This window comes from Rattus norvegicus, chromosome 1 (assembly GCF_036323735.1).
Source record: "Rattus norvegicus strain BN/NHsdMcwi chromosome 1, GRCr8, whole genome shotgun sequence".
NCBI lineage: Eukaryota > Metazoa > Chordata > Mammalia > Rodentia > Muridae > Rattus > Rattus norvegicus.
The window spans coordinates 178,166,814-178,187,897 of NC_086019.1; the positions used below are offsets into that span (position 1 = coordinate 178,166,814).

Here is a 21,084-nt window from a genome sequence, read left to right on the forward strand (position 1 = left end):
GTTTTAAATAAAGCTTTTCTCAGCTCAGTGCTATTAGTTTCCAGATAAGTAATATCTATCTGAGGTGAAATACAATGGAATTTTACTTCTCATATCGTTTCAGTAAACAATTATTTAATATACACCACTTAGTGGTTATTTTGCAGTTCCTTGTTGATTTGGTCTTCTTATTTTGTTTTTTTTTTTTTTTTTTTTGGTTCTTTTTTTTCGGAGCTGGGGACCGAACCCAGGGCCTTGCGCTTCCTAGTCAAGCGCTCTACCACTGAGCTAAATCCCCAGCCCCTTATTTTGTTTTTGATAGACATGCAGGTTTCTAATTTTAACTTAGACTCCACTACTGACTTTCAAAAGTATGTTGTTTCCTTGAAGGACACAGAAGTTTCCTAGTTGGTATCATTCAGGTGTACGCACAGATTTGTGTCTTAGGATGTGTTACAGTTGAGCTCTCATTCAAAAATCAGGCAGATTTCCTAGTTATGTTTAGGTAAAATAAAACAAAGCTTCCTTTATCATATATATATCTGTTTTATTCTATAAGCTGTGGACACCAAATACTCAAGTATGTTTCGACATGTGAACCTGATGGTACAGACCACCACAATGAAAAATCAGGTGAGAGTGCGTCAGTTCTATGTATTTTGAGTTCAAGGTTAGTTTTACAGTGCTTTTTTAAACATCCATTTACCTAGTTGTACATTTCTGGGTTTTTCTTTTCTGTGGTGCTGGGGTGATACTCAAGAGAGTCATATGTGCTGAGTGAATGCTCCACACTGATTACATCACAGCTCCCACTTCTCCACGTTGAATAGTACAGTGGTTTTCTCTTGTTCTCCAGGAATTACTAAGAATGACTTACAAGTGACAGGTGCTGAAATGTTGAAACCTGTACCACATGATTTATGTTTGAAAGGGATTGTGCAGTTTTATGGTATTGAGAGAAATGATTAGTGTCATTATGAAGCGATTTATATCCTCAGACAAGAAATGCTATTGATGAAATTTTAGCTATTCCATAATTTAAAAAAAAATTGTTAAATGTAATGCATAAACTCTAAAAGGGTAACAGAGAAATAGGCTCTTATCAATCCTTCCTAGAATATAAAAATCACTTTTAAATGTATACTGCTTAACAGGTTTTTAAAAATAAATATTTGTTTATATAATTTATACCAGATAGGGTTGTTTAAAAGAAGACTGACTAATCCTTTATACACACGTTTCCCAAAACAAAGGCAGTACAACCTTGCAGCTTACCCATTTGACTTGCATTACTCCAATGCTACACCCACATAGAGTCATCACAAGAACAGGCAGCAGGCTGATATCTGTTTATGTGCAGAGACAGAAGTATTCTTAACAAAATATGAGCAGACTGAATTTAGAAATGTAAAAAGTTCCCTGTGGTCACAAAATATGAGCAGACTGAATTTAGAAATGTAAAAAGTTCCCTCTGGTCACATGGTATTCCAAATGCAAGAATCATGGGACAAGTTTAACAAATAATATACACCAAATCACATGATAGTCTTAAGAGAAAAGAAGCAATAACTATTTTGTTTGTGGCCAAATCAGGACATGTAACAGCTAGATAGTACCTCAGCTTGATATAAGGTATATTTACAGCTAACATCCATAATGGGAAAGGGCTAGTTAATAGTTTTTAAATTTTTTATTATATTTAACTTATTTTTGATGTTGCTGTGATTTGAACTGAGAGCCCTGTGAATACTTGACAAGGACTCTACCACTGAGCTACATTCCTAGAGTTCTTAAATTTTATTTAAAAAGGAGATTTTGGAAAAAAATCATTTTCAAGTACAAATTTTACCACCTGTGATAGAAAGAAAAAGCAAATTAGTTAAACCTGTTGGGGCAGGCTTTGATAGCTACTCAGGAGGCAAGTACACAGCCTACTTGGGCAACAGAGTGAAGGCCAGTCTAGTTACACAATATACTCAAGGCATCCTCTGCAACTTAATGAGACCTGTTTGAAACTTCCAACTTTTAAAAATTTATGTATGTGTCTATGTTTTGCCTGCATGTATGTCTGTCTGTGCACTGCGTGCATTCATTGCCTACGGAAGCCAGAAGGAGGCGTTAGATTCCTTGGAAGTTTTGTTACAGATAACCACCATGAGCCACCGTATGGGTGCTAGAAATTGAACCCAGTTCCTCTGGAAGAATAGTCAGTACTGTTAACTGCTGAACCATCTCTCTAGCCCTCTGCCTTAAAATTTAAAAAGGGGGCTGAGGATATAGCTCAGTGGGAGAGCTCTTACCTACCACCACCAGTAAGGTCCTAGTTCAGTACCCATTGTTACATGTAGATTTACCTGACTCAGCAATACTGCAGTCCAGTGAATACCAGGAAAACACACTTAATGCATCCTTAGTCATAGTGCTGGCGGGGGAGCAATACAAACTCCAGCTTCTGAGTCAATAAACGCTAGAGGTATATGACTTCTGTAAATTGTGTATAGCAGTTACAGTAATGGACTTTTGATATATGGTTCAACAACATAAATAATATATTAAGTGAAAGAAGCCAGGCTCAAAATATTTACATTTTATACATTCATAATATTCACATATAATAAAATATTATATTATTACATCTACAAGAAATTCTCAAAGGGCAATAAATGCAATCTCAGAACAGTTGGGATCTAAAAGCATGGTGGAGATTAACAACAAACATGCATGAGGGATGTTTTGTAGATGGTGAGAATGTTCTAAAAGTAGATTAACATGATCGTTGTGTAACCTTACATTTACTATACACGTTTATTTGTATACTTGAGTATACAAGCTGAATTTTCTTTTATTCACCCAAATTCAGGTGTTAACACCTGAATGTGTTGGGGCCCTTGGGAGGTAATAAGACGGTGAATGTGAGATTATTTCCTTTAGAGGGGGCTCACTAGAACTTTGTAGCTTTCTTTTCTACTATGTGTGCAACTGGCCTTCTGAAACTTGAGAACCTTACCAGAATACCACTGCACTGATACTCTTACCTCTACACTGTGAGAAATAAAACTGTTGTTCATAAGCCACCAATATGAGATATTCTGCTATAGTGTCCTCATCTGATGTGGTGGGTTTTAAATGCATGCAATTACACTTAATACAGCTTTTAGGAAATAATTGTTTTACTATTTTTCGTAGTTCTGTGGAATGATTGGTCTTAGAGGAGAGATTCCTACTTGAGTACATGTGACCGGGGTAGGCAGCAATCATGTGAAGTGTTACCAGGCTGACTTTTTTGAAATTCTTGCTTATTATGGCATTATATCTGTAGTTAGCAGGCTTCAGATGTTCATGAATTTTATATTCAACATATAGAGTAATTTCTGTTTCCCACCAGAGTACAGGGTGGTTTATGTTCTAGAAACTCAGTCAAAAACCCAGTCACTAGAGAGATGGCTCAGTGGTTAAGAGCACTGACTGCCCTTCCAGAGGTCCTGAGTTCAAATCCCAGCAACCACATGGTGGCTCACAATCATCTGTAATGAGATCTGTTGCCCTCTCCTGGTGTGTCTGAAGACAGCTACAGTGTACTTATATATAATAAATAAATCTTAAAAAAATATATTTCTTTTATCTTGAACTTCAAATGGCTAAATATTTTATGCTGTAAATTTTCATGTTTTGTGAGATTAGAGGACTTTTAATTTTATCTGAGTAAGTTGAAATTCTTAAAAATTATTTATTCTTTTATTAAAAAGATTTTTAAAATCTCAAATAATATATATCCTGATTATGGTTCCCCTTTCTCTACTACTCCCAGTTGCTGCCCACCTTCTTCCCATCTGGATTCAGTCCTTTTCTGTCTCTCATTATTTAAAAAAAGTCTAAGAGATCATAATATGATATGATAATGATATGGTAAAACAAAAACTAGCACATCAGAGTTGGACAAGACACAAGAATCAGAGACCCACTTCTTAGCTGACCCAGGAATCTGACAAAATCATTAAACTGGTATCCATAATAAATACACAGAGGCCGCAGAGTGCCTGGTGCACATCCATGCAGGTCCTATGCATGGCACCTCAATTGCTGTGAGTTCATAAGAGCTCTGATGATGTTATTTAAATGGTCTTGTTTTGTTCAGTCCCTCTGGCTCTTAAACTCCTTCTGCCTTCTCTTCTATGGGGTTCCTTGAGGAAAGGGATTTGATGGAGACATCCATTTAGGGCTGAGTGTTCCAAGACCTCTCCCCTTTTGCATAATGTCTGACTGTGGGTCTCTGTATTTGTCCCTTCTGTTACAAGAAGAAGCTTCTCTGATGATTGAGTTGAGTAAGGCATTAATCTGTATATACAGAATGCAATTAGGAGTCATCTTATTGCTACAGTTTTTTAAAAAGAAGAGTACTTCATGATTTTCTTCTAATTCCCTGGGCTATCTAGTTCTTGGTTCTTGGTTCCCCAAGCAGTTTGAGGATAGGTTCCATCTAGTGGAGTGGGCTTTAAGTCAAATCAGTTACTGTTTGGTTACTCCCACAGCTTGTGACATGATCACTGTAGCATGCCTTGCAGGCAGAACACCATTGCCCATCCAAAGGTTTGTGGCAGGATTGGTTTTTATAGTTTTCTGTAGCTCTTAAAGTTCTCTATAGTTCTTTGGTAGCACACAAAAATCTCTCCTGTACAAAGACGCTAACTCATAGGGGTTGAAGGCTCTATGAAGGCACTGGCTTGACTTCTCCATATTCAATGAATTGTGTAGGTGTTGTCTACAACAATAGGGCCTTATGTTAATATGTGAAGAGCAAATATATAGTCTTGGCCTGGGATGTTTGGGGATTCTCATGAGACCCCTGTGGCCAACAGCAATTATATGTAATGCAATCTCAGCAGTGGAAACTTCACTTGGTGACAAGAAATGGCTGATTGGGACTTTGTCTTCCCCATTATTTGGCAATTTCACTTACGTATATATGTATATGTTCTAAGCAAGCTTCTACTGTATTTGGTTTCCATAAATGGTCCTTAATCTTAGCTGTCTCTCCTCATATTCCCTCCCTCCTCCTATCTCTCCACACCACCTCTCCCATCCAGCTCCCCACTGGTTCCTTCTGTTTTAACTCCCATCCACTCATTACTATCTATTCTATTTTCCTTCTCTATTGAGATCTCTCTGTAACCCTTAGTCCTTTACATAGAACCTTTGTGGTTCTGTGGATTATAGCTTGGTTATCATGTCAAAACAGCTGATATCCACAGATCAGCAAATTTTTGTCTTTCTGGGTCTAGGATTTCTCACTCAGGATGATTTGTTTTCTAGTTACATCTATTTACCTCCAAATTTCATGATTTCCTTTTTTTAAAGTGGCTGAGTAATACTATATTGTGTAAATGTACCAAACTTTCTTTATCCATTCTTCTATTTTGGGGATATCTAGTAAGTTGTTTCCAATTTTTGGCTATTACCGGTTCAATTACAGATGAAGCAATTTCTTCTCTAAAGAGGATTACAACACTTCTATCCCACAGATTTCTAAAATGCATTACAATAGCTTATTTATTAATACCATTGACTCTCAAGAAGTCTCATGATTGCTCAAAGAGAATATGGAGTGACATTGCAGACTGCAAGTTTCCATTTCCTCCTTTTTCAGATTTTAACCAACAAATTTGGTCTATGGGAAGGCCAACAGGCATCCATCATAAAATCCAAGTTAGGCACTCTTGCCAAGAAAGGACCCAGAATTTTCATTTGTTTAAATCATTAAAAAAATCAGTAATACACATGAAATATCAGTGATTTTTAAATTAGATTTATCCTTTGTCAGTTTCATACACACACATAATAGATTACACTAACCCTACACCCATTTACCTCCTCTCATCCGTCTTGTTCCTCCACATAGATCCCTTTCCCAGTTGTTATGTCTGTGTTTTGTGACCCACTGAGTCTAAGCAGGTGTATGTGTTTAACCATGAGTTGGGAGCTTAGTGGACTACCTAGTAGGTAGACATCTGAAGATAGCCCCTTGTACCCTTTGTCTTTTAGAGGCAACAGGTTAACAGAGAGATGTAAAATATGTGTTGTTTTCTTGAATGTTTCTTTTAATGTCTCCTTTTCTTATAAACAGTAACCAGTTCTCTTAATTCCAGGTCAGCCCTTCTCCCATTTTCCAGCCCAGCCCCTTCAAAGCCTTCTGCCCACCATTCCTCCCTCAGTTCTCCAACAGTCTGCTTAAACAGTCCCTTTTCCCAGTTTTCCCAGTACTAGTGGCCCCACACTGTAAACAGTGGTGCTAGCCTCTTTGCTCAGCTCTCGCCAGCTGTCTTGTCTTCTCACTCTGCCATCCCAGTTCATCTCCTGGTGTCTGTTAACAACCTTCTCTGGCTGGCTCAGGTCCACCGGCTCCTATTTTCACTGGAAAGTGGGGCTTCAGATAAAGAAGCACCACTTCATTCAAAGTTTTATTTTATAAAATGAGTATTTTATTTGGAAAATAATATTTTATAAACAATAGTACTTTCTAACCTTAATGTTTGCTGTAATTCCTGTATGTTAGGCAAAGAATTGATTAAATCTTTAAATCACATTTTATGTTTAAGGTCTAGTAAGTTGGTTTAGTTACTGTCAACATTTTCTAGTGAAGAGAACTCTTGCCACTGAGTTTAAGTACAAACCTCAGGTTTTGAACCTACTTCTGAAGTTTAATGTCAGTAATTACATTTATTATCTTTTTTTTAACCTTTATGAGTAGTAGCTCTTTAAGTTGTCCATGATGGCTTCTACTTAGTGATCAGATTCCTTGGTTGCTAGGATTATAGGCATGGGACACTGCCCTGCTTAGTGAGGACACTCAAGAACTCAAAAGAGGCAGCATACTATCTCATGTCTGTAACTGCAGCACTTGGAAGAGTGAAACATGAGGCTTGCTGTGAGTTCAAGGCCCAGGTTGAGCCACAAATTTAGAGTTCTAGGCTAGGCCATGTGTGTACCTGTGCACACATGTGCATGTGCACACACACACACACACACACACACACACACACACACAGACACACAGGACATTTCCTCCAATACACACAAAAAAACAAACAAAAAGCCTAGGTTTATTTTTAAAAAACTTGCCAGGCCTATTGTGTGGTTGAGGTGAGGGGATTGGTTGTCGAGGGGACTGGGCAATTTAGTGAGATGCCATCTCAGTAAATAAACAGAACAAAGGTTTTAAAATCCTGTTTGTTGAAGAACATACAGAACCTAAGTTTAAAGCTTGATGAATATTATATACATTGTACAGTCTGTACCCAGATCTAGAAACTAAATGTTATCTTAAAATTTCCCTTTATGCACCCTTGCAGCTGTGCCCCTAAGGTAAATGATTTCCCTGTCTTTCAGTGCTTGTGTATACCACTCATGCATATCATAAAACTTTTAAAATGGATTGTGTTTGTGAATGATGGCAGGTTGAGGGTGGGGGGCCCTTCATACCATGGTGTGCATGTGGGGATCAGACAACGCTGAGTCGGTTTTCTCTTTCCATCTGTATATGGGTTTGTATGCCTGATTGAACTCGGATGGCCAGGCTGTGTGACAGGCGTGGCCAGCTCACTGGGTGAAGTAACAGGTTTGAGACTTTTTAAAAGAACATTTCATAAGGAGAACAGCAGGATGTGGACTTTCTCCCTGCCTTTCTTCATTGATCATTTTTGTGTTTACAAACTCACTCACATTGTAATTACATTTATTCTTGTTGCTTACTAGCGTATGAATCTCTCACAGGAAAATTTCCTGTTTAGAGTATTATAAATAAAACAAAAAATGTTTTAAACATATGAATAAATACTATTTGGCTACTGGTGTTACTCTGCTTTTCCATGTAACTTGAAAAAAGAATATTATTAAACAAATAAACAGAGAAATAACTCAGAATTTGTCATTTTGTGGTTGAAATTTTACATATTTCTTAATTGTGTGCACATATAATTATGAATTGAGAGGTTTTGTTTCATAATCTCATGTGAGGATTATTTATACCAAATTGGCAAGAAGTGTGTTGACAGGGACTATCCTTTTGTTTCTCACTTTTATAGAGATATCTACCCCTTCCTGTCATCGATGCATAAATGTGAAATGTTTGTGTTGTCTGAGCTTAAGACCCCAGTACACAGAGTCAGCAAGATAGAGTCTGGTGTGAATAAATGCTTTAACCTGAGCTGGAGTATGGTTCACTCTATCAAAACAGCTTTACATCAGCGACCAGGTTTTGTAATAAGCTACATGTTTAAGGCACATCTTATTTCTATTTATTACTATATATATTTTTGAAAGGTGAAGAAGACAGCACTGTTTTCTCAAAAGAACGATTGAACATTGTGGAAACTCAAGAAGAAGAGACAGTGAAGGAAGACTGCAGGGAATTATTTTTGGAAGGTGATGATCACCTAATGGAAGAGGCCCAGCAACCGAATGTAAAAGACACTTTGAATATCATTATGTTAGAGTGAAGTATGACACGTTAGCACTGCTTCATTATTGTTAAACAGCATAATTACCAGTTTAATGAAATTCTAATTTTTTTTACTGAGAAATCACAATTTATGGAATAGTGCTTGGGTTATTAATAACAGATCTAAGTCAATTACCAGTGAACAGAAAGATTTATGTTTTTATGAAAATTTTATATAATTTTATAGTAGATATATTTTATTCTGTTATTATATTTTTAAAATGCAGAGACATGTACATAGTTATTAAAAATGAAGAGAATAATTATTTAACAGACTAGCAAGTTGAGTTGGTAAAGGTGCTTGCTGACAAGCCTGGTGATCTGAGTTTGATCCCTGAATCCACATGGTGGAAGGAGAGAACTATAACACCAAAAAATTATCCTTTGACGTTCACAGACACACTGTCACATGTGTGAATGCACACACACAAAATATTAAAAACAGAATGATTACCATTTTTCTCTAGTTCAGTATTGAAATTTGTAGGAAAAAAATCCTATTCTTTATTTGGGGCTACTACTCTAGTAAGAAGTACCACTGTTCTGAGATAAAGGTTTTTTTCCTTTTGCTTTGGTATATATAATGTTTAAGATGAAAATAATGGATTTTAGATTTATGTAGTCATTTGAAGCTAAGCTTAATTATATATTAATAATATATATGATAATGATTATATCATCAACCTCCTGATGGTAAGATGTGTTTAAAATATTTATATGGCATTTAACAAAGAGAATAAATAGAAGACAAGATAAAAGAATATTTGGGAAAACCACTACAGAAATGATTGCTAACTACTGTTAGTGCCTTAAGCATTTTCATTTAGATATGGATTTAAAAACATGTATGCTCTCACACATAATACTAATTTTTTAAAAATACTTTTATACTGACTATATATTAAAATGATAATATTTTAGATGTATTGGTTTGAAGACAATATATGGCTTAAGTTCACTGAAGAAGAAATATTTGTAAAAAGTAAAGTTGTTTTTTCTCCTTTGTTCAGATTGACCAGGAAGTGTTATTGGACCCGATGTTAGTGGAAGATTATGATTCATTAATAGAAAAGATGAGCAACTGGAACTTTCAGATTTTTGAGCTTGTAGAAAAAATGGGAGAAAAATCAGGAAGGATTCTCAGCCAGGTTTGTCTTCATATCTCTACTTTAGTACTATATTTTTTCAGCTATTGATAAAAGTAAAATCTAAATAATTTTATCGGTTTAAGTACAAGTTCAGAAATGGCATTGTCAATAAATTTATCTTTCAAGTAGCCTTCAAAACATACAGTTAAATGTACATGATAAACATGTGTTTTATATTCTATGCTATTATTTTCATATATGTTTATATATATATCAAATGTACTTTGTATATCAATAATAGCATAGAATATAAAACACATATGAAAATCATTAATTCGAGTATATTAATGAGATTTAAGCTCAGCTAACATAATAATAAAGATTTACTTTTTCTTGATTCTTGAGATTTAAAAGGACCTGAAAGATGATTTAGTTCTAACTACTAAAATGTGAATAGTATTTTTTTTTACCTTTCTTACCTAGAGCTTGGGTGACTAGTTCATTTCATAAATAGACCAAGAGTCAGAGTTCTACCTAATCATTCTGTATAACAATTGACCTTCCTATATAGAACAATTTTAATTCTCCAACATGGCTGCTCTGATCACATCCAAAGAACTTCTTGGTCTGTACAAGCTGGCTGAAATGCAGACATGTCTTTAGTATACACCTTCAGTCTAATTGAAGGGCAGACAAAGTGACGAATGAGTCAGAGATAGATGATGCCCAACTTTCAAGAGAAAAGCTATTTAAGAGCAGTGCTGGGACAGTGAAGGTCATTCAGTGAGTTCATCAGTGAGTTGGAAGTTGAGTCTGTTGGGAGTCAGTTCAGTTCAGTTGAGTGGAATTGTGTTTGGTGCAGGTCAGTCACTTTGTCAGTGAGTTGTGAGTGAGTGTAGTGAGCACAGTGCAGTCAGTTAATGCAGTACAGTGAGTGTAGTGTAGTGAGTACAGTGCATTGAGTGCAATGCAGTGAGGGTGGAACAGTGAGTGTGGTGCAGTGAGGGCAGTGTAGCAAGTGCAGTGGAGTGCACTGAGTGCAGTACGCTGAGTGCTGTGCACCGAGTGGAGTGAGATGAGTGCACTGTGGTGGGTGCAGTTTGTGCAGTGCAGTGAGTGGAGTGTGGTGAGTGTAGTTCATGCAGCTAGTGAGTTCATGCAGTTCAGTACAGGTCAGTGAGGCAGCTGAGGCCAGAGAATAAGAGGGAGCCATAAGACTAAAACAAATTGCCAGAGTTAGTTTGAGGCCAAGCAGAGCAATTTAATGAGAAGTTGAGAGAAGCCAGAGTGAATCAGTCAGCTTGGAGAAGAGTTTGAACCAGCCAGCCAGAGTTCAGAACTAGATAGAAACTTCATTCAGTGGTAAACCTCCAAGATAACAGTTACATCAGGCAAATAAAAGTTAAAATATGAATCTCATTAATTCTTTTAATGTCTTTTCTATGAGATACAAAACATAAAGGGATACTTAATGTTACTTTTTGGGAAAATATTTTTTGAGAAGTTAATAATGAACAAACTTAAAGAAATACACTGAGAGATTTGGAGAGATGGTTCAGGAATTATGAGCACTTGCTGCTTTTCCAGAGGACCTGAGTTTAGATCCCAGTGCCCATGTCAGGTGACTCAGAAGTTGCTGTAACATCAGCTCGAGGGAATCCCACAACCTTTTCTGAACTCCTCAGGAACCTGGACATATACCCTCATCCCAAACACAGGTAAAATTAAATCAGTATGGTGGGCTTGGTGCCATAGTCTGTAATCCCAGTTATTTGAGAAGCTGAAGCAGGAGGATGTCAAGTTCAAGGCCAGCTTAGACAACTAAAAGAGACTCTGCCCTAAAAACCAAGAAGGTCTCATGACTCAGTAAATAGACTTTTTATCTAACATTGGGAGGCCTGGAATTCAATCCCAATACCATGAGAAAAATAAAATACATGCATGGTCATATTTCTAAATTACCATAAACTGAGCTACAGAGAGACATTCTGATTTTTACAGTGAACTTCATTTTATTTTACACTTAGGTTATGTATACTTTATTTCAAGATACTGGTTTATTGGAAACATTTAAAATTCCCACTCAAGAATTTATGAATTATTTTCGTGCACTAGAAAATGGCTACCGAGATATTCCATGTGAGTATTTGCATACCTGTTTAAGTTCTAAACAGGTATGTCTCTTTTTTTAGATAAGTCCTGAAATAATTTTAGAAATACACATTTGAGAAATTTTCAAATAGATATTTTAAAAGAATATTTATTTCCTATTAGTTGGTGTTAACTGACTTGTTAATTTTGATATATGCCCTCCAAGCCTTCCTTATTAATCTTTTTATAAAATGGATCATAATTCGATATATATCTATCAGTTTTCTTCACTTAAATGTAGTGTAGTACCTATCATTTTGTGTGTATGTATGTACGTGCACTTGTGTTATAGGTGTGTACATGCATATGTAGGACAAATTAACTGAGGTTTACTTTTTCCTGGAGCTCAGCAAATAGGCCAGTCTAGCTAGCCAGTGAGTCCCAAGGATTTTTCTGTCCCTGTCTGTCCCAGTATTGGATTTGCAAGTATACACCACTGGGCCTGGCTTTTTTTCTTCTCTTTAATCTGAATTCTAGGGCTCAAATTAAAAGTCTTTGTGGTTGCAAAATAAATACTTCGCTGACTGAACAAGCCCGGTGTATGTATGTATGTGTATGTGTGTGTGTGTGTGTGTGTGTGTGTGTGTGTGTGTGTGTGTGTGTGTACAGTATATCACTTACTTGTATGCCTTGTATTTATGAATGTTAAATCAACAATTTCAGAAAATTGTTCACTTACACACAATTTTCTATTTTAAATTTCATAATGACTTTTTTAATGATTTTTAATTTTTATACTAATGTAATTTGAATTTCTAATATGAAATATATGATTTTTTATGTAGTTTCCCTCCTTGTGAACACATAAAATGTAAATTATTCCTAAATTAGCATAATAATACTACTTTATAGTTTAAAGTGTGTCAAGCTTTCATTTCCATTTGTCTTCATAGGAAACCGAAGAAATTAGTATTTCTCACTTTTTGGCCCAAAACATAGGTATATAGACTATATAACTCTTCAGTGAGCAAAATATTTGTGTGTGTGTGTATGTGTGTGTGCGCGCGTGCGCGCATGTGTGTACAAGTGCACCACCGTTGTACTCAAAGAGAGACTGAGGATGACTTTGGGTGCCCTCTGTATCACGCTCCTGGAAACAGGGTCTCTTACTGAACCTGTATCTATGCTGCAGACAGGGAAGCTCCAATTATCTTCTTGTTTCAGGTCCCCCTGCAGCAGCCCCTCCCAGCACTGGGATTGCAGTGTATATATGATTATGCCCTGCTTTCCATTTGGGTACAGAATCTGAATTCAGATCTTCATTTTTACCCATTGGGTCATCTTTTCTGTTACCCAAACTATTCTATATTGTGTCTCTATAATCCAGATACCACATTATAAAATAATCACAATAGAGATCTCAATAATTTTTCAATACCTTTCAGTTATCTTTGTCTTCCTGTATATTCTTTAGGCCTTTACTATGTTTTTGTACTTTATTTGAAAAGAGTACCTTTTTTATATTAAAAGAGTACTTTTAATATATCAGAATATCTTAAAATAAAATTGTGTGAAATACCTTACTTGTTGGGATATAGTATAACTAGAAATTTTTCTTCACTTTCAAATGTCTTATGCCAAACCTAAACAGAATGATGCTATAATCAAGTATTTTGTTAACTTCAGATCACAATCGTGTGCATGCCACAGATGTCCTACATGCTGTTTGGTATTTGACAACACGACCAATTCCTGGCTTACAGCAGCTCCATAATAACCATGAAACAGAAACCAAAGCAGGTACTTCCTCCTACAAATATTTATTTTAGTTATGTAACTAGAAATAATAAATTAAGTTGTCTTATATAAGTACATCTAATCTCTAAAAATTTCTTTAATTAAGGTTTGGTACACATAAAGGATTGTGTAAGTTACAATGCTTAACATGACATAAAATTTTAAACTTGTTAGCATCTTAAGATCTAGATCATGATCCAGTATGTAGCATGTTACCTCTCTTCTCAGTGTACTGAGATAGATATTATCTTGGATATTTTGATACTTTTTGTTTCAGGTCTATTATGTGTATTTAAAATATACAATAATACCAAACAAAAGGGATACAGTTAATATTTTCATAGGGGTATTTATGTAATATTTACAAACATTGTAAATTGTGTTTCAACAAGTTAATACTATCCATCATAAATACCACTGTTTAAATTAGCTTCATGTATTATAAAGTTCCTGTGTCTCTTACTTGAACTTATGGTCATGAAATATTCTAGTAAAATAGATACACCAGAGTAGATTTCGTGTGGAATACAGAGTTGCACATTCTTACTTGTAACACTGGGGACATAATGTTTAGTAGCTCCTGCTGACTAAGAAGTCATGCATGTGTGCTGGAGAACTCACAGTTAAGAGCGCCTGCTGTTCTTCAGGTTCATTTTTAGCACTCTTGTTGGGGGGCTCACAATCCAGCTCCAAGGCACCTTTTGAGTTTTTTTGGCCTTGCCAGAACTTGTGAGTACATTCATACATACATACATACATACACACACACACACACACTCTCTCTCTCTCTCTCTCTCTCTCTCTCTCTCTCTCTCTCTCTCTTTCTCTCTCTCTCTCTGTCTGTCAAATAAAGCAATGAATATCTTAGATGCTCAATAAGGGTTAGTTCGGATGCTAGAAAGACAGATTGACCAAGAGAGGATAAGAGAGAGAGAGACAGAGGTGAGAAAGAGAGAAATTGTCTCTCTACTCAGCAGAGTTTTCTAGAGAGGGCTCTAAACTCAGTTGAGATTTTGCCTGCAAAATGGTGGACAGCTGATGAATTTGAAAATCAGTACCTAGAAGGATCTTTGAGTTCTGATGGCAAATTTACCACATCTGAATATTAATTCCATCCCAATACCACAGTCCTTTAACACTTAAGGAGATGGATTTTATGTGATACCCAGAGTATGAGGACTTACGTGAAATAGTTTCCACTTGTGTAAGTTGCAGTTCAAGATGACTGGCCAATCTACCTGTGCTCATAGCATCTTTTGCAGATAGGTTTCTTTTATGGAGCCTCTGTAGAGCACTGAATGGGAATTATAATATATAAATCTATAACTTTTTAGATAAAATCAAGCTGTCTTCCTCAGATAGCTCTTCTCTTTTTGTTCATAGAGTATTACTGTATTCTGGTGCATTTTGAAAAATGGCCATAGAAACTAGGTTACTAAATGATGTGCTGATAATTACTTAGGACTCTCTGGTCCTTTCATTCTTTATACCTTTTTATAGCCTCATAGGAAAGCTGGTTCCTTTTTATAGCCTCATAGGAAAGCTGGAACCAGCAAACTGAAGGGGGCCAAAAGGCTAGGCTTACAGATGGATCTTTGTCTGCTTTCTCAAAATAGATATGTATAACTTTATAGGCTCAGACAAGGGAGTCCGTTGATTGGATAGTAGGGAACAATAAAATTACCAGTGAATACAGCATTAAGAAGAGACTCTTGTTCATTTGGTCAATAAAAAGAAAAGTTTAGAGAAAGGATCTGAAGTCATTGTTAGATAGAGAAGATTAGAAATTAGCAAGGAGTTGTAGGGGAGGTATTGAATGGGGGATATTGACTTTCTATGTGAGCAGGTAGCAAACTGTCTCTTCTCCATGAGAAAATTGACAAAATTACCTAACATTATTTGCTGTGGAGGTTTTCAGTAATCAGCTGGACAAAGTAATGTCTTCCCATGTTAATTATCAATCCCTCCCCTTTTGTGCTCCAGTTCTCATTCAGTAGGCTTATAAATATAGTAGCAGATATAGTAAGAGTAAAGCATGTATGTGTACAGCCTCAATGTCCTGGGCTTTTTCTTATTGACGTTGGCTTGGCTCAGTTCTCTGCTGAATACTCACCATGCTAATAACAGAGACCAAAGATAAGCCCTCAATTTGACACCATTCCCTGGGGGATCCAGCCATGTCTAGTGGTAGGTTTATTAAAGTGGGTTCTTTCTTTGTGGAAGATAAAGCATTCTTTTGTTGTTTGTTTGTTTGATTAGTTTTTTGTTTGTGTTTGAGACAGGGTTTCTTTGTAGCCCTGTCAGTCTTGGAACTCTCTATTGACTGGGCTGGTTCTGCCTCCAAAGTGCTGGGATTAAAGTCGTGTACTACTGCACCAGGCTGACAAAGCATTCTTTTCTCAGATACAGAGTTGCCTTCACTGTCATCATTAATGAGTTTGTTAGGTGCTTTATTTATTATGTTATTATAGACAGTACTACGCCAGGTCAAATAACTCATTTTCCTATATAAAACAAAAGCCATCTTAAGGAGCTTATGTCCATAGAAATTATTGATCTCTCCAAAATCATACCACCACACAGCCAGACTGAGTTAATGATGTGATGGCACATTACAAACTCCAATGTGGCACTTGTTGGATATAAACATTGTTTTGGAATTAGAGGGCTGTCACATAAGATATGGTTTGATTTCTGAGCCAGTGACCAATATATGGTATTTTTTCCTATGCCCGAAATGCACATGATTTTTTGTGTCTTATTTTGGGAGTCTTTCCTTAACTTAAGATCATGTGGGTATATATTTTCTTTAAAGCACTTCATAATTCTTTTTTTAAAAGATTAATTCATTTATTATATATAAGTACACTGTAGCTGTCTTCAGATACACCAGAAGAGGGCATTGGATCTCTTTACAGATGGTTGTGAGCCACCATGTGGTTGCTGGGAATTGAACTCAGGACCTCTGGAAGAGCAGTCGGGTGCTCTTAACCGCTGAGCCATCTCTCCAGCCCGCATTTCATACTTCTTTTTGATCTATTTGTAATTCTGAGATGTGGTATAACAAAGAGGACAATATTATTTTATATGTCAATATCCAGTTGTCTCAGTAGCCTCTCTCTCTCTCTCTCTCCTCTCCTCTACCTCTCCCTCTCCCTCCCTCTTCCCCTTCCCCTCTCTTGTATTGTCAGGAAAAGAACTGAGGACCTTGAGGGTGCTAGTCAAGCATTCTACTGAGCTACAATCCTGAGTTCTTAGTAGCATCTACTAAAAAGTTCTTCAAACATTTTAAAAATAGTGGATTCCTAAATGCAATGATATCAGTGAGTTTACCTTATAAAAATGCTGTGAACATGAGTTAACATGTGAGAAAGTCCCCAGTGTCATACATAGTGCATAGCCGTTTCTCAGTAGTCTCTTGGCATCCTGAATGAAAATCAACAACCAGAAGCATCAGACTGGAATTTTAGTTTTACTTCATTTATTTGTGTTCATGTCTATAATAATACCACATGTCTTTATCACTTGAGCTGTGTAGTAAGCTTTGAAATTAGGAAGTATGAGTTCTCAGTGTTGTAATGTTCTATTTTCTTTTCCTTTGAGGTGATTTTGGCCATTCAGTCTCTTGTATTTATACATTACTTGTATGTTCAGTTTATATTTTTATATTAAAAAAGTCAGCCTGGATTTTGATTATATATAGTGTTGAATCTGCAGAACAATTTGTAAAACATTGCCTTCTTTATGTTCTGCTATATGTACTGCTATTATCAAGAACCTACTGTTTAAGTTTCAAGTAATTACTGAGTTTTTGTTTTGTTTCACTTTTTAAATTTTTGTTGTTTGTTTTGTTTTATTTGTTTAACACAGTATCTTATTACCCAAAATAATAAGATTTATTTATTACTTGAACTTTAAAGTGCTGGCATGTATAGGCCTGTATCACTATTCTTAACTAATTTTTTTAGTTTAATAGGGGTATATTTTGCTGTCCTTGAATTTTAAAATTTAGTTTGTAATTTAAGGGGAAATCCACGGTGGCTATAACACGGAAATGTTCAAGGTATTGACCATGATATTCATAATTAAAGTCTTGCTTGTAACAGTTTGCCTACATAATCCCTGTCTGTATATTTAACTGTTTTAAACAATTGTTGTAAGGAGTGTTAAAAGTACAGTTTTCTAAAATGCAATATAATTGAAAATATATATTGAATATGAAAATAAAAAATTAAGTTAAAAAATCCTTGTGATATATTGACTCAAATTATGATGAAGAAATCATTTGGACTTTGACAAGGCATTGAGGACATCTCATATTTCTTATCTTGCATTTTATATGCTGCCTGCTATAACTCATTTTACATTCTGTCATTTATTCCAATCTCTTTAGCAACAATGATAGTTTGACCATTTAGTCTTAGCTAATATAAAGATATAGTGAGGTATTAGGAACTAGAATCACGGAGAAGTTTCTATCAGAAGGAAACTGAGGAGTGGTACCCAAGTAGTTCTCAATTTTTCAGGCCTTCATATGCTCATATTTTTTGTTTTGTTCCACTGTAAAGAGCGTCATAGGAGGGAGGGCGTCATAGGAAGGAGAGGAAGGGGTACAGAAAGTGAAACAGTTCTTCTGGATGAATTTTGAAAAGTAGCATTTCTATTGAAGAGCTTAGTTTGGTGACACATTAAATTCCCTCATGTTCATATTGTTTCTAAATCAAATTTTATTCCTAAGTTTTATCCATTTAGATCCTTTTCTATATCTACTATGTATACTTAATTTTTCATTCAATATATTTTGATCATATTTTTTGCCCTCTCCCACTTCCTCCCAAATCCTCCTCACCTCCCTACCTACCCAACTACCTGTTCCTTCTTTCCCTCTTTCAAAAGGAAAATCAAAACAAACTTTGAAAAAAGAAAATTAGTCAAAGAAAAGGTAACAAGACAACACACACACACACACACACACACACACACACACACACACACACACACTATAGTCTGTTTCAGTTTTAGTTAACTACCCTTGGGCATAGGGCCTGTCCTGGAGTGTGATTGGCTTACTTACTTATATCCCATTGGAGAAAATTGATTTTCCCTTTCCCAGTAGGTTTCATTTACAAGTAGCTTCTTGGTTGTAGGCAGGACTTTGTCGACTTCCTCTTCTTGGTGCTAGTATTTTGTATGATTACTTTGTTTAACCCTTAGAGTTTTTGTGAATTTATTAGTCTGAAAAGCATCAACCTGGTGCCAGAATTCCCCAGTGTCCTGCAAGATAAACAATGGGAAAGTATATTAAGTCCTTTGAGTCCACTTCCATAAATTAATACTGGTGCTACTTAGGAGAAACTCCATTCTTAGCATAATTGTCAGGAAGTTACATGCTAATGTTTGTTTACTCTTTATTGCCACACAGATTCAGATGCTAGACTTAGTTCTGGACAGATTGCTTACCTTTCTTCGAAGAGTTGCTGTATTCCAGATAAGAGTTATGGCTGCCTGTCTTCAAACATTCCTGCGTTAGAACTGATGGCTTTATATGTGGCAGCTGCCATGCACGATTATGATCACCCAGGAAGAACAAATGCATTCCTAGTGGCTACAAATGCACCTCAGGTAGTAAAGAATTTTTCAGAAGCTTAAGAATAATTCCAAAAGTTGTTTATAACCCATGCCATATCAATCTGTCTTTCTTGTGAGTCATGTTTTCTGTAAACCCTTCATTGTGCTTAATTGATGAAAGCACATGATGATGAATGGAAAGGAAATTTTGAAAAATTAGTTTCTTCAGCTATAAAAAGAATAACTCCATGTTTCATGAATTCTTGATTGAAATATTTTTGTCTTTTATCAAATTGATAAAACTCTGATTGGATCTTTGTTCTTTCTAACTGGGTCTATAGTATAGATAAAAGTTTTAATAGCTTAAGAAAGCCTTAATGGTTTATTCTTTTTGGTTTTCTCCTATGATTTATCTTAATATCTTTACCTTCTGTTCTTTAGCTGTGAACATGTTAGTGTACTAACAGTTTCTTTTCTTGGGGTGGTGAGACGCCTTACCAGGTAGAGACATCTCACTCCAAGCATGACAACCTGAATTTAATCTCTGAGGCCTACTTGATAGAAAGAGAGAACTGGTTACTAAAAGCAGTCCTCAGACCTCCACACATGTGTCATGGTATGCAAATGTATCCTCATCTCACACAAACAAATATGTAAATACAAATGTGATCAAAGATAGACAATAATTTATTTTGGTATAGTATTTTATATGGAAGGAATATAGCTGATAAAGTATCAAACTCTTTTAGGGTCATATCACAATCTAAATAAAGTAGAATGAGTTCCCAGCATGAATACTTTAACTGCCGTAGCTTTAAACATGAGACCGTGTAACTAAACATAGTTTGTAGAAGAATTTAATGTGGTTTGAGATATTTATTTGTGTTGCAGACTGCTGCAGTGTGGTATGTATGTTTCTAACTGTATGCCTTACATAGAGACTTGCTACTGTTTCTGATGAATTCATCTCTCTTCACTTTAGTATTCAGTGTTAACTTTAGTTCCTTTTATCATTCGTAGCCATTTTCTGTTCCTCTTTCTGTCTTGTTCAATTAGGCCATCTGTTATAAATACAGAAGAAAAATTCTTTTAATCTCAAGTTGAAGTGTATGTGTTAGAGATAGAGAGAGAAAGATACACACACACACAGAGAGAGAGAGAGAGAGAGAGAGAGAGAGAGAGAGAGAGAGAGAGAGAGAGAGAATATGAATGAATACAAGATTTGCGCACATTGTGATATTTGGGAGAAACTACCTGCCCAAGGTTACATATTTGCAGTCTCATTCTACAGATTCAGAGGCCATTCTAACCTTCACATCACTTTGATTGACTTACTTATTTGCTAAATCATAATTCTTTGAAAAAAGCACTAGATCTGATACCAGGAGGTTTGTGTTTGATTTCTGGTTTCACACGTGTTCCTGAGCTGTGTGTGAATGAAGATAGAAGTTTATCCCTCTGGGGCTGGAAGAGGGCTTACGTCTTAAAAGTTTCTGTGTCCAAAGCACGAGGAACTAAGATCCCTAGAACTCATGTTAAAAAGCTGGACAACAGTGACCATGTTCTTATAACCCCAGAACTGGGCAAGGGGTTGCGAAGTGGGGTGTCCCTGAAGTCCATTGACTAGCTGGTCTATCCAAACAGTGAGCTTTAGAGTGTTCACTGAGGGACTGTCAACAAAAATAAAGATAGAAAGTGATCAAGAAAAGACACTATCAACCTCTGGCTTTCACATGCATTTGCAGGCACATGTTTACCCATCCACATTAATAAGTATGTATAACACACAAAGTTTTTCACAGGAACAAAAAATTGTGATATTAAGGGTAAAAAGAGACAACATATTAAAAGGATGTTTCTCTCTTTTTACCAAAAAAAAAAATTGTTACTCTGATGAAATACCTAAAGCAATCATCATTTTAAAAGGAATGGTTTATTTTAAACCTCATCATTTCAAAAGTTTCGATTTACGTCAGTGGGTCACATTGCTTTTGGGCCTGTATGGATGTAACTCATGGTGAGGAGTGGGTAATAAAGTAAACTTCCTGTGTTAAGGAAACTAGCGTG

The 21,084-nt window shown here is 36.0% G+C and overlaps 2 protein-coding genes across 7 annotated transcripts in view; one reads left to right on the plus strand and one right to left on the minus strand.

Annotated features, from left to right (window-relative positions):
* Pde3b (phosphodiesterase 3B) overlaps positions 1-21,084 on the plus strand; it is a 163,297-nt gene that overhangs the window by 125,607 nt on the left and 16,606 nt on the right. For 2 of the 5 annotated variants that reach the window (NM_017229.2, XM_039109458.2), the window contains 6 exons: positions 539-612; positions 8,296-8,435; positions 9,484-9,621; positions 11,589-11,700; positions 13,339-13,452; positions 18,872-19,071. In NM_017229.2, coding sequence (NP_058925.2) covers positions 539-612; positions 8,296-8,435; positions 9,484-9,621; positions 11,589-11,700; positions 13,339-13,452; positions 18,872-19,071 — 778 coding nt within the window. Of the gene's footprint in view, positions 1-538; positions 613-7,325; positions 7,799-8,057; positions 8,180-8,295; positions 8,436-9,483; positions 9,622-11,588; positions 11,701-13,338; positions 13,453-16,640; positions 16,777-18,871; positions 19,072-21,084 lie in introns of those variants that run through there. The other 3 variants (XM_039109453.2, XM_039109460.2, XM_039109463.2) reach the window with 3 other exon arrangements.
* Cyp2r1 (cytochrome P450, family 2, subfamily r, polypeptide 1) overlaps positions 171-21,084 on the minus strand; it is a 65,208-nt gene continuing 44,294 nt past the window's right edge. The window contains exons 5-6 of one of the 2 annotated variants that reach the window (XR_010054620.1): positions 15,000-18,723; positions 171-14,969 (exon numbers count right to left, since the gene is read on the minus strand). The gene's annotated coding sequence lies outside the window, so the exon portion shown is untranslated. Of the gene's footprint in view, positions 14,970-14,999; positions 20,079-21,084 lie in introns of both variants that reach the window. The other variant, XR_010054618.1, reaches the window with a different exon arrangement.